Genomic DNA, 21,449 nt, shown 5'->3' with positions numbered 1-21,449 from the left:
CGTCCCGGTTGGATGCTCTCCTCTGGCTTTCCTTGCACGTGCATGAAAATACAACATTGCATTTTACATTGCATTTAGATTGGTCTTCTCCACTCTGAGCAGCCGGAGTGTCTCGACCATGTCTGTTTTTGCACTTCGGCTCAGGTTAGGAAACGATCTCTTCCTTTCCTCAAAGTTATCCAATTTCACTTGCTCACCAACCACATCCTCCACAACGCCTTCCACAACCGCGCTGACCCGCATCGATGGCCTCTCCAACACGGTTCTGCGTCTCAGTCCGTGCTCGGCACTGGGACGTAGGGTGACAGGACCGGCCCCAGCCGGGGTCGCCGGGGCCGCGGACCCTCCCCGAGCCCCGACCAGCGCGCCGTCCGGCCGCCGCATCACTTCAGCGGTCATCGTGTGATCTTGTCTGCGCGCTCCGCCGACTGCTCCGGCGTGAGAAACGGCTCGCAGGGTTTTACGGGAAGGGACTCGAAGCGCGAAAAATCTCCCCGCACGATGGTGCGCAGGCGCAGCGGCGCCGGGCGCTTTCTTCAGCCTTGTGGTCGGCGCCGCCAGCTCCGCGCCGGGTCCTCGGCAGCCCGGTGGGGGGCGCTGCGGAGAAGGACCCCCAAGGCAGGAGGGTGCTCCTCGGAGGGAGTGTGGTGCCGGGCCCGGGTCTCCGCCCTAGGGGGCNCAGGCAGCGCGGGCCGGCTTTGCCTGCGGCCGCGGCGACCCCCGGAGACGACCCGCGGACTCGCACCGCGGCGGCCAGGCGCTCGGAGGCCCGGAAACTTCTGGGGCTGGCGTATCCGGAGCGCGGGAGGCTAGCAGGTAGGCTTCTCCGTCCTCTTCCCTCCTCGGGTCGGCACTCCTTACAAGGCGCGGGGTCCCGCCGAGGGGGACACAGCGGGGGCTGCACAGCGACCCTGGGCCGCTTGCAGCACCGCGAGGAGGGACGGGCTGGCTTTTAACCTGGGGATCTCTACCGACAAGTGCTGGGTGGCGCGCACCTCCCGGTAGCGTTGTGGAGCCCTCAGGTCGGCTGACTTTGTGTTTCATGTTTGTTTTCTTCGCTTGACACTTGATACAAGTGGAGCAGTATCTCATAATTGGAACCTGTGGGTCTTTTCTGCTCTGGCAGCATTCTCAGAGTGGGCTGGGTCTTTCCACCCCCTTCTCTTACATTTTAAATTTTAGTCCAGCCAAAACTATACTTATTTTGTATTATGCACTCTTACCACTTCTGAAAAAAAACATTTTTTTTGCCTTAGGTAAGTTTATTAAACAGTCAACAATTTTTTGCTCCGTGAAGTAAAACAATCTAACCTTTCAGATTTGTTTCCTGTGCTTTTTGCCTCCCTGAATGGTGAGCAGGAAGTTACCGGCTCTTCTAAAAAATCAAATACTGGCTACGATCAGCCATCTATAAACTCCAGAAACTTTGAGAAACTGTAGACCAAAACCCAACTAAATCATAATTGAGTAATTTTTTAAAGAAATAAAAGTGAATGTTTTTAAATGTGTGTGGTTTTTTGTTTTGTTTTGTTTTTTTTTTTTGAGACAGAGAATGAGAAAGAGCGTGAGCAGGGGGAGGCACAGAGAGAGGGAGACAGAGGATCTGAAGCCGGCTTCTTGCGTCAGCACAGAGCCTGACTTGGCGCTGGAACCCGCCACCCGGAGATCATGATCTGAGCCGAAGTCATACACTCAACCCAGGGAGCCACCCAGGCGTCCCAAAATGAATGTTTTAAGAACAATTTTCTATAGCTCCTCATTTTTAACCGTAATTAGGGAAATGTTTAAATGCAAGGGCCTTTTAAAATTTACACGTTTTTGAGATTTCCCTAAATCTTCATTTCTTTAATAAATAGTTACTAAGCCCCCTCAGTGTGTGGTGGGCCACACCCCTCCCCCCGGGTTGCATTGGTGAGCAGAAAGAAACACAGTCCCGGTTCCTCCTAGGGTTTCCAGCTTAGCGGGGGAGAAACAAATGAAACTATCATATGACCAGAGACAAAACTGCAATCATGATGAGGGCTTGGGAAGGAGGCCGTGAAGTTGTCAGATGCAGCCCTTGAAATAGTGAGAGTCCCACATGCTTTGCTGCAAATCCACTGCTTTAGAAAAGATTTTCCAAGAGAGTCATTTGGGAGGTCGGGCGGCTTGGCGCTGTGAAGGAGGGCCGATAGGGAATGTTTCACTTCTTACTGTCTGTTGAAGCTCAGGGGAGTTCTTGGTATCACTGAGGCAGGAAGAATTTATGTCATTGCTCCGTTGGTTTTGTATGTATTTTGATGCAAATGAAGATCTTTTACTCTATTAAAAGAACATCTTGAGACTAGAAGGTCTCACTGGACTGTGAGCTGCTCGAGACAGGCGCCGTGTCTAATTCTGTCTAGTTCTTAGCATATGTGCAGCCTAGAGCAGAGGCTCAGAGTGCCTGAGATGAGAGAATAATGGTACAACCAGGCTCAGATTGAGGCCTAAACACTACAGGGTGTGTCTACCATCCCCATATGCAACTCAAACTGAGTGCAAGGAAAACCAGGTCTTTTTTTTTTTTTTAATTTACTTATTTATTTTGAGAGTGAGAGAGAGCACGTGTGCAAGTGAGGAAAGGGCAGAGAGAGAGAATCCCAAGCAGGCTCAATCTCACAACCGATGAGATCTCCTGAGCTGAAATCAAGAGCTGGACGCTTAACCGACTGAGCCACCCAGGTGCCCAGTTTTGTTTCATTTCTGAGCTATTAGGCGCCGAGAAGGGTTTTTAGATGTCCAGCTTTGCTGGTGCCCACGTTGGCTCCACACCCTGGGTAACCCTGCCCTGCGTCTCTCATGACCACATCATCCCAGGACCTTCTTACTCTGTCCCACATGTCCTACCATGCCGGTATGTTGAGAAGACCGCTTTAAATAAAGCAAGAGCGGGGCGCCTGGGGGGCTCAGTCGGTTAAGCGTAGACTTCGGCTCAGGTCATAATCTCACGGTTCGTGGGCTCAAGCCCCGTGTCAGGCTCTGTGCTGACAGCTCAGAGCCTGGAGCCTGCTTCAGATTCTGTGTCTCCCTCTCTCTCTGACCCTACCCTGCTCACGCTTTGTCTCTCTCTCTCTCTCAGAAATAAATAAAAACATTAAAAATAAATAAAGCAAGAGCTGTACCTCCTTTTATCTTAAGAAGAGCTAGTTTGATCTGCCACATGAATAATTGTGAACACATAATCTGAGAAAATAAGGCTGAGGTTGGTTCACTAATTTTCTAAAACAGATAATAAGTACATATTGTATCTTATGAGGAAATCTGAAAACCCCTTTACTAGGACATCTGGTTTCCTTAAAAGTCATTATATATGATATGTTGAAGCCAATCTGGATGTTGGCATTTGTGGGATTAAAAGGAAGTGGCGTGTCATGTCATCATTAATTTGTAACTTATAAGGGCAGCCTCAGATGTTGGCACATCTCTTTGAAATGCTACAGATAAAGAGCCACGTGTGTGCGCGTGTGTGTGCATGTGTGCCTGCGTGTGTGTGTGTGTGTGTGTGTGTGTGTGTGTTTTAATCAAGAGACCCAAAAAAAGCTGAGTTTGAAGGCAAGGAATTCCAGTATTAACATGCTGATTTCTAGGAAAACAAATGCAAACATCCCTTTTTAACAATTCAGCTCTACTTCTGATTAACAGTATTTTCATTCGCCTTCAGTGATTTGCTGAGTACGCCATCTGACATGTGTGACTAGAAAGGGTGGATCTTAAGTAATTTGTATCAGAAACTTTGAAATAAGGTCTACCATCTGAAATGTTTCCAGATGTGTGGCGAGAGCAGTCTTAGCATCTCCCGCCCCCCCCCGGCCCCATGCCTTCCACTTCCAGAAGCACTGCTCTCTGCTTCCCACTTGCTGGAGGACTTTGCAGCCGTCTTCCTATAGCTGTGGCTTCCAGAGGTGCTCTCCCTGCTCACTTATCAGTGAGGCTCTTCATCTTATCACCTGGGCCAGAAGGAGTCTTCAGAGAAACAGGAGCTCCCTGAGGAGCCCCTGGTGGACTGCTGGGATAAGAAGTAATTTGTCAGAGCCCCTTGCTGTGCCTGGCAGATAGAGGGGGGCTGCGGACGGCTCTGACCATCCCCTCGAGTTAGGGGCAGGGAACACCACATAAGTCGATCTCAGCAGTGAGCTGTGTGGGTTGTTGGGATGCCGTGAGGTTATGCCTACAGTGCCAGCCTGTGTGTAGGGCACACAGAGACTGCCTGCCTTCCCTACACTTTCCAGAAAGGTTCCTAGTTACACTATGCGAGGTACGCCCCTACCCCTCCACCCACACCATTCAGTTGAGGCCTCTGGGGAGGAGCTGGGAGGGTGCCTCTCACTTAATACACTGATAAGCACTTGTGTGGTTTGAGATTAGGACCCTTCTTAGACCTCATGGCCACCAGGAGCTTTGGCTGAACTTATGAGTTATATTTTATGAAGTGACCAAAAAGAGTCAAGTGGTAAAGCCAGCGAATACGGTAAGCAAGGAGAGGGTGAGCCTCACTGAGCACAGGTCTTTCCTGAAGCCCGAGTCAGGGCAGAGGCTCTGATGAGGGCAGTACTGCTGCACAGGGAGGCTGTACCTTAGAAATGGAGACTGCTCCAGAAAGCCAGGGATGTTTGTTTGCTCTGGAAACACCAGCATTCGGAGAAAGCATTAGTGTTCTGTGGCTGTGCTGTGAAACGTGTTAGCATTGATTTAAGAGGAAAGCGCGTACTAGATTTTAAAAGAACTAAGTGGGAAAAAAAGTAAATGATCATCATAGGGTTCATTTGTGTTTTTATGTTGTTACACATTGTTTCATAACTTGGACATATTGGATCAGGTGTGTTGTTAACATTAATCTTGCCCACTCTGTTTTACTCTTTTAGTGTGGCAGCCAGAAGATGTAAAACCACATAGGTGGCCGCCATTGTGTCCCCTGAATGAGTGCTGGAGGCAAAGGCAGCCCCCACTTTGCAGATATGGCCCAGATGCCTCAGTCTGTAGCACGTGCTGGCAGTCTGGAAGGCCTTTGTTCTGCAGATTACTCCATGAACCTGAGAAGTTGCCTAAACGCTCTGCTTCCTGCGAGTCTGCCAACCCTTCGCGTCTTCACTTCCTTCCCTTATCCAGCTTCGATGCCAGGTTTTTTCTCACCCTCGAACCTGGAGTAGCCTCTACCGCTTTGTTCCCCGTGATACCCACCTTGCCTCCATGGAGATGTCTCCCAGATGCCTGAAAACTCAACATGTCCAAAATCCAAAGTTGCCTTCCTCACCCAAACTGGCTTTTCTGCTCTGTCACTTCTCTCAGAGAGCGGACTGCCGTGCAAACCCCTTTGCCAAAGCCAGGGACCTTCTCGATGCCCTGTGATGATGACAGCAGTAGTAATATCTACTATGTGTTGTTTGCTAGATATCACGTACCGTACCAGATGCTTTACATATATGTACTTAATTTCCTCCTTGTGATATTTCTATGAAAGAGGTATGATTTTTATTGCTGTTTTATAGATGAAGAAACTGAGGCACAGAGAGGTTGAGTGACTCACTGGAGGTCAAACAGCTAGGTGGCAGAGCTAGGTCCCAGGTTAGAACTACCCTCCCAACACCCTCCCCAAATCCGGCCAATTCTCGGGTCCTGTAGAGCTGAGCTCTTAAAGGTATCCCCAGTCCTGACCACCTTCCTTGCCCCCTCTGTCCCCGCCCTAGTTCCCCAGTCCCCCAGGCCTGGAGCAGTGAAACAGCACACTGTACGCACTCTAGGTCTGCGGTCACGCTGGCCTCCAGTTCTCCCCTTTTGCTCTGCAGCCAGAGTGGGACATTTAAAACGCAAAGCTGCCTCTTAGCCTGCCATACTGCACATTCCCTGTTCCACTTCATAATCTGGAGCCTGCTACCTCTCCACCTTGTTTCTCGGTATGTCTTCGCTTGTACCATGAGGTCCCTCTTCCAGCTGTGTCCTGCAGCCATTCTGCTTCCTGGCCTGCGCCAACCCCAGGCTCCTGCCGGTCTTTCTGCTTGGAATGTAGGAAGACGAAGAAGGCTTTGTTTCTGAATGAGGTTCTGCATTGTATGAACTGGGTGGCCTTGGGCAAGTGTCCTCACCTCTTTGCTTGAATTTCTTCTGAAATAATGAGGATAAGAGGAGTGTTGGGAAGATGCAAGGAGATCATGCCTATCAGATGCTTCAGATCGTGGTGGGGGCTCATTTCTGTGCTTCGTCTTTTAGTCCTGGAATGACACTGGGGATAGCCGTATCAGCCTGATGGTCAGATGACTCATTAAAAGATTGGTACCACAGGACACCTGGGTGGCTCAATTGATTGAGCATCTGACTTTGGCACAGGTCATGATCTCACAGCTCATGAGTTCGAGCCCTACATCGGGCTCTGTGCTGACAGCTTGGAGCCTGGAGCCTGCTTCGGATTCTGTGTCTCCCTCTCTCTCTCTGCCCCTCCCCCACTAACATTCTGTCTCTCTGTGTCTCAAAAATGAATACACGTTAAAAAAATTTTTTTTAAAGATTGGTAACACGTCCAGCAGGTGGTGGCCATGCTGCCCAGCTTCTTCCACCCAGCCCACACCTCTGTGCTTTCATGAGTTACCTCTGCATTTTAGGGTTTCTTCCCTCCTCCCTTTGCAGAGTATTTCTTTCACTTTTTGGATGCCATGATTCAGTAGAACGAGGCTAATAGGAAGATACCTGAAGAAATCTGTCAAGAGATACATAACAGTTACTGGAGTCCCATCAGGCAAGATGGAAAAAAATTAGAGAAGAATTTCAGAGAGATTGCAGTCTACTTGGCATGTTGGGTTTAGGGAGGAATCTAGACTGATACTTCTGGTTCAAATCTAAAATATTCGTTAATGTTAAAGATAACGGTACGTAGAAAATCCTCCATTAAAAAGAATCCATCTAACTGAAAACTGAAAAAAAATTTTATTTTACTTTTGTCTACGTTCAGTTTGTAGGAAAAAGACACAATAACAATAAAACAAGCTGATAATCTTTTTTTTTTTTTTTAAGGAAAAGGGATACCTGGAAAGAGTTTGGACTCAACTAAATTCTTTCCACTTTGTAATCATTAGTTTCACTGTGTCAAAACTAGGCTTCAGAATCTAAATCATGGGCATTCTGTTCACGAACTACAGATTCTGATTTGGAATCAGAAATCTGAATTGGAAGACTGGAGGAGGGAGGGAGAAGTGGACCCTTCTAGCACTTCACATACATTACACCGGTGGAAGCATCTGCCAGAGAGAAAGAGTGGACTGGAGAGACGAGCTACTGATGACAGATGAAGCAGAAAGCCCTCTCAGGTTAATCCCTCGCTCCTCAGGACGCCTCTGGAGCATACCAGTGCTCTGAGGTTGTGCTGGGCAGAACCCCCAGTAAATGTTCTCTGTGCCTGGTGGCCTTTCAGTCCCCCTGGGCTCTGTCCTCAGGAGTGTGGCATTTTGAAACAAGACCCCAGGTCTTACATCAAAAGAAAACGGCCCTTGGCCAGGTTCATATTATTCAGTTAAATTGTGATTGTGCGATATTAAGCCAAACACAAGAACTTTCTAGCTCTGTGCAGAGAGTCATTTCCATGAGGTTCCAGATCTTCCGTTCCTAGGGAGGCTAACTGAGGAACTTTGGTCTGATAGACTTTTGTGCCTTCTTTGCCACAGTTCAATTTATTTGTTCATTTATTCAACAGATGCTTATTGAACTTCTCCTGTGTGTCTGTCGCTGTGGGCAGTGGGGGTATAGCAGTGAATGAAACAGACAAAAATCTTTTGTGTCCTAATGCAGAGTAGATAATAAACAAATGAAACAGTTAGTTTAGAATGCCGGAAGGTGGCAAGTGCTAGGAGAAGAAGAAAGAGGGAGTGAGGCAGGCAATGCTGGGTATTTGTATTTTCAAGAAGGTTGTCAGAGTAAGTCTCCAGAACAAGATGTCAGGAGGTCTTGAGGAAGGAAGAGAGCCATTGTGGGAAACATTCCCTACTTAGAAGGCTCCCATTTCGCCTAGAGCTCTGCAACTAAATAATCATTGGCACTGAGTTTGTTCTTTGTTCCTTTTTAAATACAAAAAATATATATATTGTTAATTGAAGTATAGTTGATGTACAAAGTTGTATTTATTCCAGGTATATAGCATATTGAATCATCAATTCTCCCCTTTACTCTGTGCCCACGACAATAGGTGTAGTCACCATCTGTCACCAAACAGCACTTAGTACTGTATTATTGACTGTATTCTCTAGGCTGTAATTTTCATCTCTGTGACTTATTTATTTTATAACTGGAGGCTTGTGCCTCTTAATATCTTTTATCTATTTCTCAGTACTCCCTCCCACCTTCCCTCTGGTAATCTCCAGTTCTCTGTATTTAAGAGTCTAAAACATTTTGTTTGTTCATTTGTTTTGTTTTTTATAGTCCACGTGTAAGTGAAATCATGGTATTTATCTTTTTTTGTCTAACGTCTTACTTAGCATAATACCCACTTGGTCCATCCATATTATAGCAAATGGCAAGCCCTCATGCTTTTATATGGCTGAGTAATATATTCCACTCTGTGTGTGTGTGTGTGTGTGTGTGTACACCACACTATTCATTCATTTGTGGATGGACACTTGGTATCGTAAATAATACAATCTATATTCTTTGTATTAAGGTTACGTGAAAGTAAAACCTTCAATTGCAGTGTTAGCATTAGGCAAAACACAAAGAGAAGCAATTGCTATTTGCGGGGTGTGAGAGCTCCCATCTCCTGGGGTTCTGTCCATGTTGTGTTCATCTAGGAGCCTTGCCATAGACTCTGTAGTGGTGGGACTGGGTTCCTAATAGGACCGAGCTCAAAAGGTATGGGGTGGCACATACCCTACCCCCTCAGTTACCCTAGACTTGAGAAGGAACTTCTGTTACCTGCTTCCATTTATTCTCCTAGAGATGTCCTGTCTGTACGTAAACTTAGAAACCAACAAGAAAATGTTAACATCTGTCTCCTGGGCTGTTTTCACTAATGGTGTATCTTGGTGATGTCAATACCTATAAAGTTGTCTCATTCCTTTTAATGACTATAATACTCATAAAATAAATGCTCCTTTATTGATTTAACTTGTTCCCCATTTGTGGATGTTCTGCTGGCATAAGTCATGCTGTAATGAACACCCGTGAGTGTACATGCTTTGCATACACTTGGGGGAATATATGTAGGAGTTAAAATCTTAGAGGTAGAATTGCTGGATCAAAGGGAATGTATATTCACATTTTAACTGATATGATTGCATCACTCTCCATTGCAGTTGTACCGCTTTGCACACCTACTGACAGTGCAAATGCCTCTTTTCCCACAGCTTCACCAGCACAGTGTGTTATTGATCTCTTTGATCTTTGCCAATCCAGTAGGTGAAAACTCGTATCTTTGTAGTGTAGATTTGCATTCCCTCATTGTGAATGTACTTATCTGTTTTATGTGTCGTTCCTGATTGGATTTTCTCAATTTTTTCCTTTCTGTTAAGACTCTATCCCACTGTTTTTAGATGTATGAACAATTGTGTTATTATCTATTGTCCTATCGTGCTGGTATTCTGGTGCTCTATTCCCCAAAGCGATAAGATTAAGAAAGGAACATATCACATGTGTAACGGATGAAAGTAACTGCTTTCCAAAGGTTATTTAAAGTTTTGAAATAGTATATATAATTCAGAGATTTATCTGCATTGTTTGATCTTCAAGCAAAGATATGGTTCAGACGCCAGGGAATAACCACATATAGCATGAACGTAAGAAACATGTCATCTGAGATGAACACCAAGATCAAGAGGCAGGGAGGGAGGCCAGAATGGATTTCCAGATTTTCATAGTTAGCTTTTGGATATTCCTGGCAAGGAAGACATGATCAAACCTGCGTAAAAGCAAAAGTCATTTTATCTGGCTACTGGGATATGATCAGTCACGGTACCCGTTCTGTCCCTAGAAGCCCCTGGGTTCTTGCCTTTAGTCAAGGGCCCAGGAGCTATAAGAAGGAAACCCCCAGCACCTGAGAGCAGCACACGCTCTGAACAGCTGCTTGGGGAAGGAAGCGTGGTGAATTTGGCACCCTGCCCCTTGCCGAAGCGCCTCCGGGACCTGAGAGCTGCCTGTGTTTTCTAGCCGCAGTTGGGTTTCTGGCCATGTCCAGTGTCATCACCATGTCTGCTCCCTTCTTCCTGGGAAAGATCATCGATGTCATTTACACAAACCCTACCGTGGACTACAACTACCACCTGACCCGCCTCTGCCTGGCACTCAGCGGTGTGTTCCTGTGCGGCGCCGCTGCCAATGCCGTTCGCATCTACCTCATGCAGACTTCAGGTAAAAGGGCCCTCATCTTGCCAAGCGAGGCGTTCCAGGGCACTTGTAGTGCGGGACCCATGGGGTTGAGTTTCATGTGCTCTAGGCCCCTGGTTCCTCTTTTCCCATAGTCACATCCAGCAGGAACAAAAGCCCAGGTCTGGCCAGATGTTGGAGCTACGAATATTCTTAGGTCAGGCACTCTCTTCTCAACCCCCCTGGTACATGGGTGGGGGTGAGGGAAGTTGCCTGTCTGGTGGCAGGTTTGAGAACACGGCCCGTGGGCAGGAGGCTGGAGTTCCGAGCCTTCCCCAGGGAGTCGTGGACGGCTTATCTGGTCCGTGTTTGTGTTTCCCCTTCAGTAGGCACCGGCGCAGTGGTGTTTTACAGCCTTTCCGCGACGAGGCCTGGCTGTTAATGGGCTGGTGGCTACCACAGAAATCACAGAGCCCGGGGTGCCCGACGCGAGGTCGGCTGCTCGCCACTCAGCTAATAAAAGGCTCTGCAAATAATTAACCGGTTCTTGCCATTTGAGAGCTCAGATGGAAAAGGATTGTCAAGGGGGAACAAAATGAGCTTTGGGGAAGTTAATGCAGTGAGACCTCATTTGTAAATGGTACCTTTCATGCATCTCTCAGGGGTCTTCTGTTTTATCACAGTGCCCCCTCCTCCACATCCACGTCCCTGTGCGGTTCCTGAGAGAAATGAGGCCCGTCACCGGTGCGTGCATGTCAGCATGCCAGGTGGACATGGGGCACTAGGTGTGCTCGGAGGAGGTGACCGCAGCGGCTGGAGCCGCTGCCTGTTAGCTGGCCTCACCCAAGCCGATGTCATCCCTGTTTGCTTTTGCAGGTCAGCGCATTGTGAATAGGTTGAGAACTTCGTTATTCTCCTCTGTTCTGAGGCAGGAGGTTGCTTTTTTTGACAAGACTCGCACTGGAGAACTGATCAACCGCCTCTCCTCAGACACCGCACTCCTGGGGCGCTCGGTGACCGAAAACCTGTCGGATGGGCTCAGGGCTGGGGCCCAGGCCTCCATTGGCATTGGCATGATGGTATGTCAGCCCGACTGGCGTCGATGCCTTCTGGTCAGGGCTTTGGCCATTGCCGGGCCTCTCAGTCAGGGGATGAGCTATCCTCATCACCCTGTGAGCCACTTAGCCAGGAGTGCTGCCACAGAGGCCACAGGGCACATGGGGATTGCTTCCTCTTGTGCGGCCACCTGCAACCTTTATTTGTCTGGGATTACTTGTTATCTGGAGCGTGGACTATTAGCATTTAGAAAAGATTACATTATTGCCTGGGTTTTCTAAGAACATGTGAAAGAACGTTGCAGAAAACAGTAACAGGTGGAAGGAGCCTTCTGGGTGCCAAGCTGTGTGTTAGAGGAAAGGTGGTAGTTACAGTCTACCAGCCCCCCAGCCCCCACCAAAAAATGCAGTAAAGGTCCATTGCTGTCTTGATAATACCAAGGGATGGTTTCCCTTCCTCTTCTCATAAGGAAGAGGGTAAATTCTATTCTGTGCACAAGTAGGTCTGCACTCCATTGAAGTGAGCTCTCTCTACTCCCACAGCCTCTTTCTTTCTTGCCTTAACTGGGTGGCTGGAGCATCGTCATGTCTGCTTGCCTCACTCCTTCAAACCCCTCTCTTCAAACCTGTGCTGCTGGCCTCTAGAAATGTAACGCAAACTACATGGGTACCTTTAAATTTCCTAGTAGCTACATTTTATTATTATTTTTTAAACGCTGTTTATTTATTCTGAGACAGAGAGAATGCAAGCAGGGGAGAGGCAGAGAGAAAGAGGGAGAGAGAATCCCAAGCACAGAATCTCAAGCTGACAGCACAGAGCCCAAAGCAGGGCTCTATCCCATGAACTGTGAGATCATGACCTGAGCTGAAATCAAGACTCTGACACTTAAGCGATTAAGCACCCAGTAGCCCCTCTAGTAGACACATTTTAGAAAGCAAAAAGAAATAACATTAATTTTTAAAATGTTATTTATTATTTTTAAGAGAGAGAGGGCAAGAGAAAGGGGGGGGGCAGAGAGAGAAGGAGACAGAGAATCGGAAGTAGGCTTTCCACTGTCTGCATAGAACCCAATGTGGGGTTTGAACTCACAGACTATAAGCCGAAATCAGATGCTTAACTGACTGAGCCACCCAGGTGTCCCCAAGATGAGATTAATTTTAATGTATTTTACTTAACCCGATATAACAAACTATCAGTTCAACATGTAATTTTTGTAACAATTATTAATCTGATATTTAATACTATTATTTCATGTTAGGATTTCAAAACCCAATGTGTATTTTATACTCACGGAGCATCTGAACCTGGATGCTAAATTTTCACCAGAAATATATTGTCTGTATTTAGGTTTTATAAAATTTGCCACTGTAAAAAGCAGGTTGACATACCAGGTTTTCCAGATATACCTAAAACTTGACCAGTAACTGAAGAGAAATGGAATGTTGATTTTTAAATTTAAATTTTAGTTACAGGTAATTATAAAATTTGCCACTGTAAAAAGCAGGTTGACATACCAGGTTTTCCAGATATACCTAAAACTTGACCAGTAACTGAAGAGAAATGGAATATTGATTTTTAAATTTAAATTTTAGTTCTAGGTAAACACATTTAGGAATTCAGTTTCTCAGTTACACTAGCTACATTTATAGTGATTAGTAGTAGTCATGTGGCCCTGTCATTGTAAGCAGTGCAGGCCTGGATCCCTAGAGTGGAGACTCTCATTGATCCCATCTCCCAAGTGGAAGACTTGGGTTTTTGCCCTCTTTGCATCCACGGAGCGCTCAGTCCAGAGCAGAAGGACGCACTGCCATCCTGAGCCGGTAAGATCTGATTTATGAAATGGAAAGCCGCTTTGAAACCCCATGTCTTCTCCAGAAGACCCATCATGCACTAAAGCATCTTTCCTAAATATTGATAGTTCTGGAGCTCAGGAAGAGTTGGGAACGCCTTCCTGTAACAGTTTCAGACAGTTCTGAGTTAAGTCCAATGGCTAATCAGAAAGGGCCTTAGTTTGCTCAGGCTGTCAGAACAAAGTACCACAGAGTGGGTGACATAACCAACAGAGACTTACTTCTTACAGTTCTACAGGTTGGAGTCCAAGCTCAAGGTGGTGGCCAAGTTGGTTCATTGTGAAGTCTCTTCTATTGGCTTGTAGGTGGCCGCCATCTTGACATGTGCTCACATGGCCTTTCCCCAGTGCTTGTGTGGAGAGTGCAGGTTCTTAGGTGTCCCTTTTTTTAAAGGACACTGATCTTATCAGGGCCCCACCCTTATGACTTCATTTCACTTTAATTACTTCCTTAGAGGCCCTGTCTCCAAATACAGCTACATGAGGGTTAAGGCTTCAGCACATAAATTTTGGGGGGACACCATCATTCAGCCTCATGAGGTGGCATGATCTATGGGACCCAGTCGTTAGCCCTGGAGGAACAAAAGTATTCTTAGTTTCTCAGAAGTTCCCTGGACCTGACCTCTGATAAGCCTGCTCACAAGAACCTAATAATGTCTATACCAGACTGCAAATTTAGTAATTTACATTACAGGAACTTCCTTCCTACATTAAGAGGTGTTTTCCTGCTATTCCAATGCTCCTTTTTGGTGACAGGACCCTGTGTTAGGCATCAGAGTTATTACCAAGCATAGAACCAGAGCACAGAGAGGTAGGTGAGTGTGAGACATTCTGATGGATATCCTTGCCCCCCAGCATGGGACATCCCATGCAGGTGGTTTGCCCGAGCGTTGTCGTGTTCAGGCCCCAGCACTGCGAGGCCTGCCTTGATTTCATCACTGCCCCTGCACGTGGCCTACTGGCGACCTGACTGCTCAGGGTAGATCAGTCCATCAATGATCAAAGGTGCCAACCATATTCTTGCTTCAGGGCCTTTGTGCACTTGCTCTTCCAAGACTGTGTGTCACCTGAAATTATCCTCTCTGTCTTTCTCTCTTACCCGCCTGCTACCTGGCTCTCACTCTGATAAAACTCCTCATGGGTCAGCTCTCTCCAGGTGCCTGGGACAGTGTGACATTCAGTAACGGGCTGTTAGAGGAGTAAATGAATGAATGATTGGCTGGTCCATTTATCACTGTACATTTCAGTCTGCAACTTTTCCTCAGCATTTTAAGAAAGCCTTATGCTGATTATGCTATTTTCCTGTGCAAACGAGATTTGGCAGATTTTAACAATTTGTTGAAGAGATGCTAGTGCCATTTAAAATCCAATCACCAAATTGCAGGGTTGACAGGAAACCCATTATGTTATTTCTATAGAAGTTGATTATCTCCTCTTTGAGAAGCTCCAGTTGTTAGAAGCTTCTCATGTTGAGCCCACATCCCTCCTGCTGAGGCTTCAGTCCTCTGAGCCCAGGAAACAGCTCCAGCTCTTCTTCCACTTGTTAATCCTACCCCTGCTGAGTCCTCTGTCATCTGATTGTCAGTTGATACGGAGTTTTGTGGTGGCTTTGCCATCTTGGTCATTTCAGTGCGACACATTGCTCTGGTGGTTCAGGGCCTTAGAGGGGATGCAGACTTGAATACAGAATTCCTGGTGTGGCCTGGTCAGCGCAGAGCCGCATGGGCCTTCTCCCTTCACTCCGGTCCTGCTTCTCCTCCTCTGTGGTTGAACAGCACAGTCTAATGTACGTAGCACACTGCACCGGCCATGGTCCAGCACTGGAGGGTAAAATATTTCCATCCTTTCTTCAGCACCTTTGTCATTATTACCCCCGTGTGGTGTGCTCAGCACTCATGGAGTTTTATGAAGCTTGAAGGTGTCTGAATAGTTCAACGGACACAGGATGTACAACTTTGAGATGGCACCTTCAGACCTGCCAGTTAATTCTCTCTCTCTCTCTCTCTCTCTCTCACACACACACACACACACACACACACACACACCCCTGTAGTAGGTAATGAAAATGTCTTGCTACTCTATGTAACAAGCACCTAACATCTTTTGGCTTTTGTTTTTGACAGCTTTTTGTCTCCCCTCATCTGGCCATTTTTGTTTTGAGTGTGGTGCCTCCAATATCCATCCTTGCTGTGATTTACGGACGTTATCTACAGAAGCTAAGCAAGGTTACGCAAGATTCTCTGGCACAAACCACTCAGGTAAAAGCCTCTCCCCCACGTGGTCTCTGGCTTTTCAAAAATGTACTTAACTTTTCCTTAAGTTCACCCTCAAGATCCTAGAAACCTAAAATACTCTGCCTTCTAGACAAGGATATTACCCACATCTTGAAGTAGATCCCACTTGACTAAACATTGTACAAACTCCTTAGTTCTTTACCATCACTGTTTCTTATAGGATAGAAAAGCTAATTATATTCTGAAAATAGTTTCTGCATGACACTCTGTCCTTCGTTAATTAATAAGTAAAGCTTTGAGATGCTATCCAATATTGTAGTTTTTAAACACTAAAAATAACTTATATTTTCATGTTTCAGAAAACATGGGTGTTCATTTATAACTGAAAACTTGAAACCATAAAGAGAAAAAATAACACATATAACTGTCTCTCAGAATGAATGTTATTGACCTTTTTGGAGTCTATCCTTTTTACCTATCTTTTTCTCTGTATAAAAATGGATTTCACAGGGCGCCTGGGTGGCTCAGTTGGTTAAGCGTCCAACTTTTGATTTTTCCTCAGGTCACAATCTCACGGTCTCATGAGTTTGAGCCCCGCATCCGGCTCTGCACTGACCACACAGAGCGTACTTGGGATTCTCTCCACCCCCGCCCCCTGCTTTGCCCCTACCCCACTTGTACTCTCTCTGTCTGTCTCAAAGTAAATAAACTTTAAAAATATATGTATTTCAGTATCTATTAGCCACCCTGTTTGCCTTTCTACCTACATATGTATGGTGTTGTATGGTGTGTATATGTATAGGTCTATATTTGTTTCCAACCAATAAAATTATTCATATACTCTGCTCTCTAACCTATTTTTAGCGTCTTAAAAATGAGAGCCCCATTTTGACTTTGCTTCTAGAAATCTTGAAATGTGACTTTCCTCCCCTGAAATGTCTTTATTATTCTCCCAGCTAGCTGAGGAACGTATTGGAAATATAAGAACCGTTCGAGCTTTTGGGAAAGAAATAACAGAAATAGAGAAATACGCCAGCAAAGTGGACGATGTGATGCAGTTAGCAAAGAAAGAGGCATTTGCTCGGGCTGGCTTCTTTGGAGCAGTAAGTAGATCATTTTGGAAAGAGTGAAAAGAATGGATATTATGACCAAGAAAGATTTTTATTCCCTTGACTTTGCCACAAATAGAAAATAATTCTATTCCACTTCAAGACTAGGTCTGAGAGTTCATCAACTGTTTTTGTGAAATAAGAGGAAATCTCTACATGTGACTAAGCAGCGCTGGGTGATGAGACCAGCCCAGTGTGCGGGCAGGCAGACCCTCAGCACGGCCCAGACCAGCCGTGTCCGCTTCCTCAGGGAACTCTCTGGAAGTGTAGAGCCTCAGCTGCACCCCAGGCCTACAGATCCGTTGCTCTGGGGCTGCAGCCAGCAACAATCTGTGTGGTTTTCATATTTTTTTAAATATTTATTTGCTTTTGAGAGAGAGACAGAGTACAAGTGGGGGAGGGCAGAGAGAGGGAGACACAGAATCCAAAGCAGGCTCCAGGCTCTGAGCTGTCAGCACAAAGCCCGATGCAGGGCTTGAACCCATGGACCGAGAGATCATGACCTGAGCAGGAGTCAGATGCTTAACTGACTGAGCCACCCAGGCGCCCCAGTAATGATCTGTTTTAACAGGCCTCTAGGTTGTTTCTGAGGCAGGCAGCTTGTGACCCACTGAGGATTAACCAAAGTAACCTCAGTGTGTTTCAAGAAAGAAGTTTGAAAAAATTGATCACGTTGATCACAATGAACTCAAATATGACACTGAACTAGAAAATCGCCAGGAGGGGAAACCCAAAGCATCTGCAAGTGAGAGAGAACTTCCGAGGTGACTCAATAATGGTCATGATGTAGGTACACAGAGGAAACAGAGGCCCAGATGGAGCAGCACTAGAGACCATACATCTAACAAAGCTCAAGGCAGATCAGAGAGCAGCACCCCAATTTCTTGTCTAGCCTTTGCTCAGGGCATCGCATTAAGATACATAAACACGGGGTGTCTGGGTGGCTCATTGGTTAAACGTCTGACTTTAGCTCAGGTCATGATCTCTTGGTTTGTGGGTTCAAACCCCACATCAGGTTCTGTGCTGACAGCTCAGAGCCTGGAGCCTCCTTCAGATTCTGTGTCTCCCTCTCTCTCTGCCGCTCTCCTGCTTCTTCTCTGTCTCTCAAAAATAAATAAACTCTAGAAAAATTTTTTTAAAGGTACATAAATGCATATGCTAGCTGTGCATTTGTCTTGTCGTTAGGGAGGGAATCCTTAATATTGTTTTTTTCCTTTGCAGACTGAGTAGATTGAGTGAAACAGGAAACTGATAGGTGACTTCACGTCTAGGTTTCCATGTTGAAGAGATTATTTCCTTCAATACTGCAATATTTCCAAAGCATTGTTTTATTTGAAATTCATATGAAAATGGTTAGTATTTTGGAAACATCTTGTTGTGATAGTTAAATGCCAAAAAGAAACTATAGGCTGTGTTTATGCTTTTTGCACGTAGGTCTCTGGTTCCTATCTGAGGTGTCTGTTTTCTTCATTTGACAGACGGGGCTGTCCGGGAACCTGATTGTGCTTTCTGTCCTGTACAAAGGAGGGCTGCTGATGGGCAGTGCCCACATGACCGTGGGTGAACTCTCTTCCTTCCTAATGTATGCTTTCTGGGTTGGATTAAGCATTGGAGGTATATAACTTAAATAGGCTTGCGAGTTACAAATTAAAAATCCGATCGTTTCTGAAGTAAAAATGTAACTTTTCCATTACACCACCTCTCATCCGTTAACTGAACTGAAAAACACATTTCCTAGCATGTTAGTCCAGCTTGACTGTGAAAGAGGAAATAAAGATACGAATGTGATCTTGCCACATAGGTGAGCAGTTCCTTGGCTGGGAAGGTGAGGATTTTCACAGGCCCCTTGCAGCTCGTTGAGCTCAGGGTCATACTGGAGCCCTGTTTTCTGACATGCATGTTAAGGCGGCTTGTTTGCTTTGGTCCCGGGAGGAGGTGAGGGGGGGTGGAAGGAAGGACAGTGCTGAACAGGTGAGCACACAAAACCTGCAGCCCCGTGGCTGTGGTAGTTTCACGACTGACAAATCATGGTGAAATAAAATTCCTTTTGTACAAAGTCAACCACATTCAAAACTGATGAGCAGTTGTTCAGTGTACATCAGAAAGTGCGTGAAACAGAGCTGCTTGCCTTAGTCAAGAATCTCTCAGAGTCCAGCTTCCGTCCTTCATTCTTGGACAAAAGGAAGCCAAGTCCACGGAGACCGAGCTGTGGAAGTTTCCTCTGCTACTTTTCCCACAGGCCCAGCCAACAGGGGGCAAATGACTTCCTGCGTTTTGTTTCCCTCCCTCCGTGAAAATGTGGAAATGGAGATGGGAAGGTTAGGTAAATAGCTTGAGGTCCGGTCAGTGGAACTCTGGAATCCCACCGTGTCATCTCAACCCAAGACTTTTCTTTTAAGGGCTAAAGGTAGAGGCTTCCTTAGACACTGGCAGGCAAGTGAGGATATTTTACAGGCGGAGATTTCCAGAGATCCCTGAGAAGAGCGTTTTAGTGGCTGCTTTTGAAGAAAAGCCCGATGTAGACCAGTCAGAGTGCTACGTGACTTGGGGAGTCGGAGGGTCAGTTCAGGAGGACCCAGTGATGCGGCTCCATGCCTGGGATGAGCCTGCTGGGCTGCAGGGTCTCACACCTGGGTGGTCGTGTTCCTTCGGGTCTCCTGTCCTGCCCGGGAGTGCATTTACCTATTACCACCCCCTTCTCTGTGGCCTTTCCATTCACATTCCACACTCAACTACAGTCTGTTGCTCTCCCCAGCCTCCCCCAATCTTACGTTTTCTGCCACAGGTTGATTTGATCTTTCATAGTCCCTCTGCTCTTCCCGCCTGCTTTTCGCCAACGTACTTGATCTGCCAGAAGCTCCCTTGGTTTTGGGGGTTGTTCCCTGCCTTACTTTCTGCCCTGACAGGTTCGCAGCTGTGTCTTGTACAGAAGTAGGTTGGAAACCCAGTGGACTGGGTGACTGACCAGGAGTCACTTCCCTGCCCTGGTTACAGAGGCTGCTGCCGAGGCTTTGTCTCTGCTTGAGATTTTGGGGTAACTTGGCTTTCTGAAACAAATACAACAAATTCCACATACATTCTTTGCTGAGAGATGGTCAGAAGTACTGTTTCAAGAAAGCCATGCTTGTTTGTTTTGTACCAGAGAATGCTCTTACATCTTCCTAGTGAACCCCAATATCTTGTTTCTTATTTATTTTTATTGAGATGAAATTCACCTCACATAACATTAAGCGTTTTTAAAGTCTACGGTCCAGTGGTATTTAGTACATTCAGTGTTGTGGAACCACTACCTCCCCTTAGTTCCCAAATCTCTTCGGCACCCCCCAAAAGAAAATCCCATACTCGTTAAGCAGTCTGTTTCCGTATCCTTCCCTCCCCCAGCCCCTAGTGGGGGGCACAGTTTGCTTCCTGTCTTCACGTCTTTGCTTCAGTTCACATAAAAGGAATCCCATAATATGTGGCCTTGTATGTTTCGCTTCTTTCACTCAGCATGTTTCCAGAATTTACTCACATTGTAGCTTGCTTTGGTCCTTCCTTCCTTTTTATGGCTGAATAATACTGCATCGTAGGGGCAGACTGCATGTTGTCTCTCCAGGGCCATTTTGTCTTGTTTTTATTTTCCACTATGTTGAACTACCTCCAACTCCTTCCCTTCTTCTTTTTTTCTTTTTTTATTAATAGAATATTTTTTCAAGAGGAATTTTAGGTTCACCACAAGATTGAGCAGAGAGTACAGAAAGTTCCCACATGTTCCCTGCCTCTATAAGAGCACAGCATCCCCATTGCATCCACCACCCCAGTGGCACATTTGTTATAATTGACAGAACAACACTGGCACGTGATTATCAGCCGAAGTCCAAAGTCTATAGGTTACATTACATTCACTGATGTTGTATATTTTATGGGTTTGGACATGTATCTATCACCATAGTATCACACAGCGTACATTCACCACCCTACAAATCCTCTTTGCCCTGCCTATTCCTCCCTGCCATTCACCCCTGGCGACCCCTGATCTTTTTATTGCCTCCATAGTTTTGCCTCTTCCAGAGCGTCATATTGTTCAGATAGGCCTCTTTCATTTAGTAGATGCCATTTAGGCTTCCTCTGTATCTTTTCAGGACTTGTAGCTCTTTCCTTTTTAGCACAGACTGATGTTTATTGTCCAATGTACCACAGTTTATTTATCCATCCACATATTGAAGGACATCTAGATGTTTTCCAACTTTGGGCAATCATGAATAAAGATGCTATAAAGATCCACATGCAGGTTTTTGTGCAGACATAAGTTTCACCTTCTCTGGGTAAACACAAAGGAATGAGATTGCTAGATCATACGGCCTTCCAGAGTGCCTGCCTGTACCATTTTGCTTTCCCACCAGCAGTGAATGAGGGCTCCCGATGCTCTTCCTCCTCACCAGCTTTGGGTGTTGTGAGGATTGGGGATTGTATGCAGTGGTATCTCATTGTTTTATTTGCATTTCCCTGATGACGAGTGGTGTGGAGCATCTTTACATATGTTTGTCATCTGTAGAACTACTTTAGTGAGGTCTTTGGATTGGTTGGGTTCACGCCTTTTACCCATTTTTTAATTGGGTTGCTTCTTTTCTTATTATTGAGTTTTAAGAGCTCTTTGTATATTGTGGATACTTTTGTCAGATATGTCTTTTACAAATATTTTCTCCCTGTCGGTGGCTTGTCTTCTCATTCTCTTTGGAGAGCACAAGTTTTTAATTTTAATGAAGCCTAATTTACCAGTTCTTTCTTTCATGGGTCATGTGTTTCATGTTGTATCTACAAAGTTATCACCAAACCCAGAGTCATCTAGAATTTATCCTGTGTTAACATCTAAGAGTTTTATGGTTTTGTTTTTTACATTTAAGTTTGTGATCCATTTTGAGTAGT

The 21,449-nt window shown here is 45.9% G+C and overlaps 1 protein-coding gene across 1 annotated transcript in view; it reads left to right on the top strand.

Moving 5' to 3' along the window:
- The first annotated feature begins 501 nt into the window (after window positions 1-501).
- The window catches only part of ABCB10 (ATP binding cassette subfamily B member 10), a 35,488-nt gene continuing 14,540 nt past the window's right edge, over window positions 502-21,449 (top strand). Inside the window, exons 1-7 of the mRNA XM_077751685.1 lie at window positions 502-587; window positions 674-816; window positions 10,141-10,341; window positions 11,173-11,375; window positions 15,325-15,459; window positions 16,392-16,538; window positions 18,023-18,158. Coding sequence (XP_077607811.1) covers window positions 502-587; window positions 674-816; window positions 10,141-10,341; window positions 11,173-11,375; window positions 15,325-15,459; window positions 16,392-16,538; window positions 18,023-18,158 — 1,051 coding nt within the window. The remainder of the gene's footprint in view (window positions 588-673; window positions 817-10,140; window positions 10,342-11,172; window positions 11,376-15,324; window positions 15,460-16,391; window positions 16,539-18,022; window positions 18,159-21,449) is intronic.

Source organism: Crocuta crocuta, unplaced genomic scaffold (genome assembly GCF_008692635.1).
Source record: "Crocuta crocuta isolate KB4526 unplaced genomic scaffold, BGI_CrCroc_1.0 scaffold59, whole genome shotgun sequence".
NCBI lineage: Eukaryota > Metazoa > Chordata > Mammalia > Carnivora > Hyaenidae > Crocuta > Crocuta crocuta.
This window is presented reverse-complemented; position numbering and strand designations above follow the sequence as displayed.